Source organism: Halichondria panicea, chromosome 3 (assembly GCF_963675165.1).
Source record: "Halichondria panicea chromosome 3, odHalPani1.1, whole genome shotgun sequence".
Classification (NCBI taxonomy): Eukaryota; Metazoa; Porifera; class Demospongiae; order Suberitida; family Halichondriidae; genus Halichondria; species Halichondria panicea.
In genome coordinates, this window is record NC_087379.1 from 1,908,312 (window position 1) to 1,920,527 (window position 12,216).

Below are 12,216 nucleotides of genomic sequence, written 5' to 3' on the forward strand. Positions count from 1 at the left end.
AGACAATGATCCACTATCAGGAGCATGCACGTGGTGTGGCTGTACGTGCCTGGCTATAATTATCCAGAATGGACCGGAGTATACCTAGCGTTATCATGTATAATATATAATTACAAGCTAAATATACAATTGTTGTATAGTGAGGTGGGTAGAGCATTCTGAGGGTTGTAGCATCATGTTCTCAATGACTACTGATGATATCAGGCTCCACCACCTGTAACGCCCTCTCCCTCAGACGGACCTTGACCTTGGCCGAACCAGTGTTGACGCCCATGCACCACCATGTCACCATGGAGACCCTGCAGTGAAGGGGGGTGGGGTGAGCTATCGAGGTACGATACTAAAGGTACGACTATAACTGGAGAGACTCAGTACACACGTACACAGGGACAGCATGGGCAAAGAATTCACTGGTTTCAATTTCAATATACAGTAGCAATGTTACAATAACTCAACAAATTTAACAACAAAAATTAACTAGGAAAATATTTGCACTCTATTGTTGCTATAATCAGACACATACACCACACCACACTGGTCTACTGCTATGCCATAAGGATAGTTGAACTGTCCTGGTCCAGATCCCTTTGATCCAAACGACTTGAGAAACACTCCCTCACACGTGAACACGGAGACACGATTGTTCCAATACTCCCCCACATACACCAGATCATCACTGTCCACACAGATGCTGGCAGGGCGGTTAAGTTCTCCATTTGCACGGCCTTTCTTCCCAAACTGCCTCAGATAGCCACCATCGGGTGTGAAGACTTGCACTCGACCATTAATATAATCAGCCACATACACACAACCACTACGATCGGATGCAACGTCATAGGGAGAGCTAAACTGTCCATTACCACTGCCTCCGCTGCCGAACTTGCTGGAGAAGGTGAGGTCAGAGTTGAAGATATGAACACAGTTAGCATCATAATCAACCATATACACCTTCCCATTGACACTGTTGACACAAACACCAATCGGATGGTTAAACTGTCCAGGACCATCGCCACAACTACCTACTGCTGCTATCAGGTCTCCTCCACGTGAGAACTTCAACAGTCGATGATTACCATTATCCACCACCAGAATGTTGTCATCACCGTCCACTGCACTGTCCACTGCCACACCACGGAGACTCTTCATCTCCCCAACAGCTGTGCCTTGAGTGTCTAATATTCGCAGCTTGTCTCCTGTGGGGCTAAATATCGAGACAATACCAGCATCGCATTCAGCCACAATTATCTCCCCAGCTTGGTTGAGTGCCACTCCATAAGGTGTCTTGAGATCATTGATAGTCTTGATAACAGTTCCTAGTTTATCGATCGGAGTCTTGACTGCCACAGGGAATGGACTTCCAGCCACCTCCTCTCCACCCACTTTCACGATCAGCTCGCTGGCCCCGCCCACTGTCGGCTGGTAGGAGATCTCGTACTCTCCCTTCCCTCGTTCATTCACAACACATTTTGTCGTCTGATTCGTTGATTTTGATATAAGTTCGGCTTTAATGGTTGAGGATGGAATTTGAGTCAGTTGATCATTTGTGTTTGAAAATCGAAGACTAGTGGTTCCTTGTACTCTAGTTTTGTCGAGTCTTTTTGTAGGGGTGACAGTTACTGATGGTGTGCCAATGGTTCCAAATTCTTTGAAATCTTTGACTAGCTGAGCAGAAGGCACAAAACAGGTGTTGGTTATCTCACGAGGCTCTAGGGTGTTGGGGTCAAAGGTGTCCACCAGCTCTCTCACTTGCTTCACCACACCTTGCTTCATCTTGAGCACGTCTCCTGGAGACCCGGTACGAATGCTCTCTCTCACGAAATGCAGGCAGCTGCTACGTTGGGTTTGGAGGATCTCTACCTCCTCTCGCTGAGCAGAGAGACTCTTGAGCTGTTGTTGGGTGCGGCCTTCCAACTCCGCCACAAGCTCTCCCTCACGAGCATACAGAGCTTGATGGATCTCATCGAATTTCGAGTGGATATTGGTCGCAATTTTTCCTCCGTGTTCAATAATTTCAGCATGTCGTCCATCCAGATTGACGAGAGCTGTGTCGGTGGCCTCTAGCTGTTTCTCAATGGGTCCCAGGGAGTCTAGGATCTCTTTCTTGTGGCTCTCAAAGGTGTCGGCAATTACACTGTACTTGTGGTCTTTGTGTATTTGGACGGTGCAATGGATACAGATCAGTTCTCCACAAGTTTCGCAATAAATTCTCATTTTGTCGTCGTGTTTGGGGCAGCGAGGGAACGTCTTCTTTGGGGAAACCAAGCGAATCAAATCTCCCTCCACTTTTTCAATACTAACAAGTTCATGATTCTTGAGCTCTTTCCATTCTTTGTGCATATCGGTACACTTCGCGCAAATGAACTCGGTGCATTGTCGGCAAAAGCTGGTGGCTTTACGATTGGTAACAGAACATTTCTCACAGGCCAATTTCTGAGGCTCTCTCACCTTCTTGAGTGTTTCCTGAATGTCAAAGAGATGGTGTACATGGAAAGCAGCCTGGAGGCCATTCACACCAGTGGGGGGTAGGGGGGTGGGCCGGCGACACTTGGGGCATTCCAGTTGGCCTTGTCGATTGTGGGCAACTATATCCTCGAGACAATGTTGACAGTAGACGTGGAAACAGGAGAGCAGTCGAGGGTTGGTGTAGGGCTCCAGACAGACTAGGCATGACAGCTGGTCCTCCACTTTGGAGAGAGCTTCTTGAGCAGCACTCGGCCTCTCAGCCATTGACAAAAAACTGAGGGTGGAGAGAAAAGGATAACAATAGGCTAAAAAGGAGGCGTGTCAAGCTTTATAATAATAACAAGGGCGTATGAAGTGAAGAGGGCATGCAACTACAATCTATCATAAATTATTATAAATGGGCAGGGTCTTATATGTAAAGAATGCATTGCACATGCATGCACCGTTTTTGTGCGTGCATACGGAAACTATTCTAGCTAAGCTAACATGATTGTAGCAGTCTATACTAGTAGTAAATGATGCTAACAATACTCAGTGACACTAGAAAGTGAGTAGCATAGTCGTACTAGAAGCAACAAACCAGAAACCACAAACTTTGAGTTGTTGCCTCAAATCATAGGTTTCTTTGACTCCTGTCTTGATGTAGCAGGTATAGCAATCATAGTGTTAAACTACTACGACTCGTATGAGAGACAAACCAGCTAATGGAAGAAAGCAGATCAAAAGTGCCGACTCAGCAGTTATGGGTGATTATCGCCAAAATTAGCAGTTAAAAAAATGATGCTGTTTTTTTACAGGTGTGTTTTAAAAAATGGTACTGTTTTTTTACAGAGGGTTTTTAAAAAATGGTGCTGTTTTTTTCACAGGTGTGTTTTAAAAAAAATGTTGCTGTTTTTTTTACAGAGGGTTTTTAAAAAAATGGTGACAAATAATAATAAGAATAATCTTAATTAATCGTGACTAACCTCCTCTAGTGGGCGGTTGGCTAAATATAGCATATCCTGCTGACTCATTAATTATAATATGATGCATACACAGCATACATATAGTGAGTTGAATGCCCTCTTCTCTTCGTACGCCGATGATAATAGCAAAGAATTCGAAAACTACAAACGAATGTATCAGAACATGTACAATAATGCTCACCTTTATAAGTAGCAGAAAGAAAAGTTCAAATCTTGGCAAAAGCAGCTATAGACTCACAGCTCCCACAGTGTCAGGTCAGGTGATGCATGCACAACAATATTCATAGTATTAATTATGGATTGGTACACACATACTTGTGGCTATATTGCCTAGCAACATTCTACACCCACTCTATTGTTAGCCCCTGACCAGTTGCCTGAGATACAGACAACGCACACTCATACAATGTCACCTTCCATGTTAACAACACTCCATACCATGTTGATTGATCTCACATCATGCACCCAATGCACACACGAGGAGGTATGACAGGTGGGTGCAGCTCTAGCAATTAGTCTTTGATTGAGCAATAATTATCTGCCCACACACAAGATCACAAAATTTATCATAATACAAAAATCAGCATACATACATACATACATACATACATACATACATACGGATGATAATCTCTATGTGTATAATTATGTTAGAACACTCTTAATTGGGTCCATGAGATGCATGGTTGACGTGGACTCTATTGCCCCACCCACTCACACCACCCACTCACACCACCAACCTTTTTTTGTGGTCGAGATATTTACGTATCAATTATTGATAATGACAATAATCCAGTGTTGAAGGGATGAGCAATATATACAAGCTCAACAACACACCAGGAGATACCCAGCGAGACAGAGACGAAACAATCAACACTAGGCAATTATTTCCAAGTGTTCATTGTCCATCACAACCCAATGCCCATACAAGCAGCCTGGGACCACTTGTTACAAGGAACAAACATCATTATTGAGAGGGATTGAGAATACACACATTGATTAAGAGTTGGTGCAACTGAAACCCAGCCTTCAAGAGAAGCTCTAAAACTGTTAGACAGTGGACTAGTGGACCTGCTAGACAATTAGCAAATCCACATTGACACAATCGATCAAGTGAGTTGCCCAAGTGATAAATGCATGCTGTCTTAAGACACACAAGTACTGCCTCCGGCCCACCCTTACAGGAGGCTACACGAAATTATCCTTCTTACATTTAACGACTGCTCATCTAATTCACTATAGACTAGAAGGTAGCCTCGATCCCAGGCCGCACTTCACTCAGGAAAGTGGGCCTGGTATCGACTGCTTGCGCATGCGCTAATATCTCCCTGGTATCTGGCTTTGGATAGCATCGTATATGCATGCTCAGTAAAATAATGACAACACAGGTTTCTATAGCCCATCGGATAGCATTCTCTGATAGCTACCCTTAGCCTGCTATGTTAACAAAAGACTCACAGCAGTGTGGATGACGATGGAGTGAAAGCTGACAAGAGCCTGTATGGACAGGCCACGCCCATTTAACACTAACTTTGGTGAAAGTCTACTATACTGCTGCTCTATCAGAAGAAAATAGCTGTACAACAAACCTACACAGCTCTGTCTCCAGCTATAGCTAGCTAGCTATATAGCTCTGTGTATGATATTTTCTCAGTACTATAGGACATTTTACGGGAAAAATATCCAATAATTATCATGTCATGCAGGGATAAATGAATGATAACATGCATGGGAACGTTCTATTCATAAATACCGTATAATTATGCTTAATCAGGAGCCGCGGCTACTTTTAGCTAGAAGAGAGGCCATTGTTTAAGAGAGGCGTTTATTAACTCCAGCTAATTCAACAACCTTTAGTTTGTCATTAAAAGTTTTTTTTCACCTACATAAACTTGAACTCTGCCATGATAAAGTTTTTGCAATGCACTAACAAGCTACTACCTGTACCTAGTAGCTACGTACATGTAGCTAGCTGTGCTGGTATTAATTTGTCTGCCACGTGCAGAAATGCTAGAGTCAAACTTCACTGAGGGTACTATTTAAGAGCGGCCTTTACACAAAAGCGGCCTCTGATCGAGCATATACGGTATATTGCATAACAAACCTCATGTGCTTTGAACTTGTAGAGGAAAATCTCTCTTGACCTGACACCACCAGTAGCAGGTAGAAGGTACGCAGCAATCACTGCATCATCCTCCAGAGCTGTTAACTGGAGTGTGTGTGTGTGTGGGTGTGTGTGTGTGTGTGGGTGTGTGTGTGTGTGTGTAGTGTGTGTGTGGGTGAAGATACAAGTGTGTGTATTTGTGTAGGGTGGGAAGGTGTGTTGTAGGCCGGTATTTGAAACTTACTTCTCAAGTTATTGAATAATTGTTGTGTGTGGGTGCACTAACTACTTACATTAAGAACTCCAGATGAAACAGGTTCTTTATTTTGTACAATAGAGAGTTCTGGCCATCCATTTCTTCTGTGGAGCATCATGAGACATAGATCATAATAATCACAGCCACCAATTAACACCCCAAAAAGTACGAATTAACACTAATACCGATGGCCAAAGACTAATAATGCCTTGTGTTCTTCTCCCTGTTCCAGTATAGCTACCTGGTAGAATGGTCGATTTATGTAGCTCCCAACATACTGTGCATGTGTAAATACTTGAGAGACCTAAACTCACTCTAATTAGTCGGGTCCCTATATAGGCTACCATTTGTCATAATGCATGGCATACAGGCGTCTTAGTTTGAAAGGTTAACCACTTCTCTTCAGCGATGATGATGCTGCTCAATCTTATTGGCTGAGTGGACTGAGCCGTGAGCTCTGCCTCCCGAGAGCATCCAGGCTCCTCCTCCAAATACAGCGGCTTCACTAACACTATGTCCGGTTTAATACTCAACCTGCAGCTGTGTGTGTGTGGGCGTGTGGAGGGTGTGTGGGTGGAATATACGTAATTATTAATAACTATTGGACGCTGGAATTCACCAAGCAATATCAAGCCACGTTAGAATTATTTTTAGGCCGAATTTTTGCATTTAATTACTCCAAGCTTAATTAACTATTGACTGTAACTCACGGTCACAGCTTGCACCAGTATCCCCCCTCCCCTACACACACACACAGTAGGTACACTGACCAAGAGAAGCAACCTTGAGGGGAGCTCGGAGTGAAGTTAACTTGACCCCAGTGCTGGAGGGGACATAGGGAAGTAAAACCACCGGTAAGTTTAGCTTCCCCAGAGAGCTGGCTTTTTTATGAAGGGAGCAGACGAGTATATATATATATATGAGGACCGTGGCTGCTACCAAGACTCAGAGTTTGATGTGGTGTAGCACAGTGTCCATGGAGGGTCTGTCCTGAGGGGGGAGTGAGAGACACATGTATAGGAGGTGATGAGTGGGTGGAGCTCCCGCCATACACCTTCCATACTCGATACGACGATAGCAGACCAAGAAATACAGCAGCTTCAGGAAATCTGGCATCCACTTCACAAGCAAGCACTCCAAAACTATATATGCACATCATCTTTGTCCATGCACGAGACTGTGGGGGGATGGAAAATTAGTTCAGGAAATTGCTCGCATAAACATAAATAACACAATCTACAATTTAAATAGACATTAGTGTACAACATGCACATGCAGGAATAGGGACAGGGTGAGGTACGATACTAAAGGTACGACTATAACAGGAGAGACTCAGTACACACGCACACAGGGACAGCATAGGCAAAGAATTCACTGGTTTCAATTTCAAGGTTTCAATTTCATTAAGCAACATGTATGCTACAAAAAAATATAACTCAACAACAAAAAATAAACTAGGAAACTATTTGCACTCTTTTGTTGCTAAAATCACACACATACACCACACCACAATGGTCTACTGCTATGCCATAAGGACTGTTGAACTGTCCTGGTCCAGATCCATGTGATCCAAACGACTTGAGATACACTCCCTCACACGTGAACATGGAGACACGACCGTTCCCAAGCTCCCCCACATACACCAGATCATCATTGTCCACATAGATGCTGACAGGTCCATAAAGTTCTCCATTTCCACTGCCTCTTTGCCCAAACTGCTTCAGATAGCCACCATCAGGTGTGAAGACTTGCACTCGATGATTGGAAGCATCAGCCACATATACACAACCACTACGATCGGATGCAACGTCCCAGGAATTGTTTAACTGTCCATTACCACTGCCATAGCTGCCGAACTTGCTGGAGAAGGTGAGGTCAGAGTTGAAGATGTGAACACAGTCAGCACCGTAATTAACCACATACACCTTCCCATTGACACTGTTGACACACATGCCACAAGGATTGTTTAACTGTCCAGGACCATCGCCATCACTACCTACTGCTGCTATAAGGTCTCCTACACATGAAAACTTCAACAGTCGATGATTACCATTATCCACCACCAGAACGTTGTCATCACCGTCCACTGCCACACAACGAGGATTCTTCATCTCTCCAACAGCTGTTCCTCGAGTGTCTAATGTTCGCAGCTTTTCTTCTGTGGGGCTAAATATCGAGACAATACCAGCATCCTCTTCAGTCACAATTATCTCCCCAGCTTGGTTGAGTGCTACACCTCGAGGTTTCTTGAGATCATTGATAGTCTTGATAACAGTTCCTAGTTTATCGATCGGAGTCTTGACTGCCACAGGGAATGGACTTCCTGCCACCTCTTCTCCACCCACACTAACAATCAGCTCGCTGGCCCCACCCACTGTTGGCTGGTAGGATATCTCGAACTCTCCCTTCCCTCGTTCCTTCACAACACATTTTGTGGTTTCGTTCGTCAGCTTAGAGACAATTTTGGCTTCAATGTTCAACAAATCCAAGCCAACAATTCGTTGTTTGGAATCTATTGCATTCAGAATGGCAACAGGAAGAGGTTGGGTTGTCTTCATTCGTCTTGAGGGCACCACTTTCAACGCACAATAGTTAGTCACTTCTTTACTAGTACAGATGTGAACTGAATCCTGACAAGCTTCAACAATTTGAGTAGAATATGCAAAACAGGACTTGAGCTGTTGTTGCGTGTGGTTTTCCAACTCGGCCATAACATCCCTCTCACGAGCATCAAGAGCTTCACGAATATCATTGAATTTCAAGCGGATATTGGTCTCAATTTTTGTTTGGTGTTCAGCATACTGTCCATTCAATTTGACCAGAGGCTGTTCAGCACTCTCAGCCATTGAAACAAAACTGTAATGGAGAGAAGAAAAGGATATAACAACAAGTTAAAAGGGCACTTGTATCGACTGACCTATAGAGCTAAATGAAAACTACAAACGGAACGTGTACAATAATTATGCTCACCTTTATATTAGTAGCAGAAAGAAAAGCTCGAAGCTTGGCAAAAGCAGCAGCTGCTATAGATACTCATGCACAGCTCTCACAGTGACAGGTCAGGTGATGTATGCACAATAATAACATTGATCGATAATTATAGTGGTCCATATTAATTTTGTACAATAATACGTGTGTCTAATAATTGTAGTATTATTGACGTTTGTACGAATATGGAACAATAATCATTACTATGCAAATGATCACATTGTACACCCACTCTACTATTATCTAATAAATAAGGTTAGATGCATACAGTGGACTCCATTTTTCCCCACCCACTCACACCACCGGCCTTCTCTTGTGGTCGGGATATTTTACATATCAAAACTGGGGTCATAGTTTCCTTGTGTGGGCATAATCATCTCATTTTCTGTAGGTCACTTTCTGCACTGTCCGTATTTTTGGGTCCATGCAGTTTTGGTACAGCCCATCTACACTGGCTGGTTGGAGGAGGCCGTGAGAACAGCTGCACCGGACACACCTCCCAGTCTCACACACACTAGTGCTGCACAACAGACACGCTTTGAACACAATCAAATACGGCAAATGACATTGTGCATATATGCATCTATTAAGCTAATTAAAAGTTAATTCCTACATGCATATAAGTCCTCATCCTTTGATATTATATGCCATTTCCGTCAATGACTTTATTCACTTCATAGTTGATTAATTAACTCACCGTTTTCAGACAGTTTAAAAAACTCTAAGACTTTTTAAAAATTGGACCACAGAAAATCTAGTTTAATACAGCCTCTCAAAGTCGTACAGCGCACATTTAACTCTTATAGGAACCATCTAATTGTATGCTAAAATCAGTGGCAAAAGTTGTCCCCCTCAACAACACATGCTCACTTTCTGAGTCCTTTTGTTGTAGTGAGGAGGTCTGGGGTGGGTATATAGAGTATTCTGAGTGATGTATAGCATTATGTTCTCAATGACTACCGTAATTGTTCTAATTGTAAAAAATAATTAGCATGAAAAAATGTACGAAAAAAGTAAAATTATGGGCGTTATAAAAGAGGGCGTCCTAACCGAGCTGGTTCTATAATTAGAACGCTTATGGTAGTAGCTTGATGATGTCAGGCTCCACCTCAGACAAACCTTGACCTTGGCAGTACCAGTTTTGACGCCCGCCACCAGCACCATGTCACCATGAAGACCCTGCAGCGGAGGGGTGGGGTGAGGTACGATACTAAAGGTACGACTATAACAGGAGAGACTCAATACGCACGTACACATGCAGGGACAGCATTACTGCATAGGCAAAGAATTCACTGGTTCCAATTTCAATATTTATTAGCAATAAATTATTACAAAACAAATTTAATAAACTAGGAAAATAGTTGCACTCTATTATTGCCCTGATCGGACACATACACCACACCACACTGGTCTACTACTATGCCAAAAGGACGGTTGAACTGTCCTGGTCCAGATCCGTCTGATCCAAACGACTTGAGAAACACTCCCTCACACGTGAACACGGAGACACGATTGTTCCCATACTCCCCCACATACACCAGATCATCACTGTCCACACAGATGCAGACAGGGTAGTTAAGTTTTCCCTTTCCCTTGCCTCGCTTCCCAAACTGCCTCAGATAGTCACCATCGGGTGTGAAGACTTGCACTCGATTATTACTATAATCAGCCACATACACACAACCACTACGATCGAATGCAACGTCCCAGGGATTGTTAAATTGTCCATTACCAGTGCCAGAGCATCCGAACTTGCTGGAAAAGGTCAGGTCAGAGTTGAAGATATAAACACAGAAAGCACCATTATCAACCACATACACCTTCCCATTGACACTGTTGACACACACACCACATGGATTGTTAAACTGTCCAGGACCATCACCATGACTACCTACTGCTGCTATCAGGTCTCCTCCACGTGAGAACTTCAACAGTCGATCATTACTACCGTCAAAACTACCGTCCACCACCAGAATGTTGTCATCACCGTCCACTGCCACACCACGAGGACCCTTCATCTCCCCAACAGCTGTGCCTCGAGTGTCTAATGTTCGCAGCTTGTCTCCTGTGGGGCTAAATATCGAGACAATACCAGCATTGTATTCAGTCACAATTATCTCGCCAGCTTGGTTGAGTGCCACTCTATAAGGTAACTTGAGATCATCGATAGTCTTGATAACAGTTCTTAGCCTCTCAGACATTGAAACAAAACTGTGACGGAGAGAAGAAATGGATCACAATAGGCTACTTGTATCTTGACCTACCGTAAGACCTCGATTTAAAGCGACACTTTTTAATAATTACGAAGCCAGAGGTCGCTTTTTTGGAGTTGAAAAATTGTATTGAAGTCCTAGTGTCGCATATTTAGAGAGTTGCATCTAATTGGAGGTAAATTTACAGAGTCTATATGCCTCGATTTCAGGCCGCTTAAAAACACTGATTTTCCAGTGGGATAGCTAGCTACAATCGAGGCTAGGGAGTGGCTACATTTACCTCTATTTAGAACGCGACATTAAAAAATAATTGTCAACGCAGCTGTCGCTACTTTTAGAGGTAAGAAAATTGCTGAAGCTCCTGGGTGTCGCATATTTGGAGTAGGTCGCCTTAAATCGAGGTCTTACGGTATACTAGAGCAAATAATTAAAGCAACGAAATACAAAGGAATGCACCAGGCAAACAAATGTATCAGAACAATTATGCTCACCTTTGTTATAGTAGCGCATGCAGGGGAAAAAACTCAAAGCTCACAGTTCTCACATGCAGTGACAGGTCAGGTGATGCATGCACAACAATATTCATTAGACCAGCATACTTGTGGCAACATTCTACACCCACTCTATTCAGTGCTAGCCCTCTGCCTGATACAGACAACACACACTCTCCAAACCATGTTGAAATTGATTGGGATTTAGAAGCCCAAAGGCACTAGCTGATTTAGTAAGTTTGATTTACATGAAAGTCCTCGGAAACACCTCCTTCTTAATGTCAACAACAGTGCAGCTTCCATGAAAATAATGTGAGCAGCTGTTAATCACCTCATTAAATGATGTCAGTAACAGTTAATCTTCACAGTTCATAAATTCTTAATATGCATGGAGGTTGGAACCAACTGATTAGATGCATCATGCAGGTCGGTGTATAGTTACGAGAATGTCCGACTCCATGCATGCAGGGAGTGGTACTACTCACGGTACAATGCTCTTTGCTGCATTGTTTATGTGTATTTGTTTTTCGAGGGGAGACGCGATCATTAAAACTGGGATAAGCTCCCACGCACCGGTATTGGTGGGTGTGGTTTCATGAGGTGAATACTAGAACTCACGAACATTTCTGCTGAGGGCTCTGGAGCCAAATAGCGAAAAATGTATGTGCACCCACGAAATTTCCCGCTATGGTAAGTTGCAGTATAGACTAAATTGTAAGTCCCATTAATAGTATAC

General features: G+C 43.3%; 3 protein-coding genes and 1 long non-coding RNA gene across 4 annotated transcripts; all 4 read right to left on the reverse strand.

Annotated features, from left to right (window-relative positions):
* Positions 1 to 408: 408 nt before the first annotated feature.
* Positions 409 to 3,691, reverse strand: LOC135334302 (E3 ubiquitin-protein ligase TRIM71-like). The gene is made up of 2 exons (XM_064529437.1): positions 3,610 to 3,691; positions 409 to 2,737 (listed from the first exon to the last, which is right to left on the reverse strand). Exon 2 carries the CDS (start codon positions 2,725 to 2,727, stop codon positions 478 to 480), a length of 2,250 nt encoding a protein of 749 aa, XP_064385507.1. The 5' UTR covers positions 2,728 to 2,737; positions 3,610 to 3,691; the 3' UTR covers positions 409 to 477.
* A 1,821-nt stretch (positions 3,692 to 5,512) lies between these two features.
* LOC135334369 (uncharacterized) lies at positions 5,513 to 6,322 on the reverse strand. The gene is made up of 3 exons (XR_010394260.1): positions 6,103 to 6,322; positions 5,826 to 5,892; positions 5,513 to 5,637 (listed from the first exon to the last, which is right to left on the reverse strand). It is a non-coding gene; the product is annotated as an uncharacterized LOC135334369 (long non-coding RNA).
* Positions 6,323 to 6,589: 267 nt separating this feature from the next.
* On the reverse strand, positions 6,590 to 9,954 carry LOC135334318 (E3 ubiquitin-protein ligase TRIM71-like). The gene is made up of 2 exons (XM_064529459.1): positions 8,759 to 9,954; positions 6,590 to 8,644 (listed from the first exon to the last, which is right to left on the reverse strand). The coding sequence occupies exon 2, from the start codon at positions 8,632 to 8,634 to the stop codon at positions 7,243 to 7,245; it is 1,392 nt and encodes a 463-aa protein (XP_064385529.1). The 5' UTR covers positions 8,635 to 8,644; positions 8,759 to 9,954; the 3' UTR covers positions 6,590 to 7,242.
* Positions 9,955 to 10,060: 106 nt separating this feature from the next.
* LOC135334346 (E3 ubiquitin-protein ligase TRIM71-like) lies at positions 10,061 to 11,577 on the reverse strand. The gene is made up of 2 exons (XM_064529507.1): positions 11,481 to 11,577; positions 10,061 to 10,987 (listed from the first exon to the last, which is right to left on the reverse strand). The coding sequence occupies exon 2, from the start codon at positions 10,975 to 10,977 to the stop codon at positions 10,126 to 10,128; it is 852 nt and encodes a 283-aa protein (XP_064385577.1). The 5' UTR covers positions 10,978 to 10,987; positions 11,481 to 11,577; the 3' UTR covers positions 10,061 to 10,125.
* Between the last annotated feature and the right edge of the window lie 639 nt (positions 11,578 to 12,216).

Bases quoted from the DNA above. Each gene is read 5' to 3' on its own strand.
- LOC135334302 (XM_064529437.1), bottom strand. From the start codon at position 2,727: ATGGCTGAGAGGCCGAGTGCTGCTCAAGAAGCTCTCTCCAAAGTGGAG.
- LOC135334318 (XM_064529459.1), bottom strand. From the start codon at position 8,634: ATGGCTGAGAGTGCTGAACAGCCTCTGGTCAAATTGAATGGACAGTAT.
- LOC135334346 (XM_064529507.1), bottom strand. From the start codon at position 10,977: ATGTCTGAGAGGCTAAGAACTGTTATCAAGACTATCGATGATCTCAAG.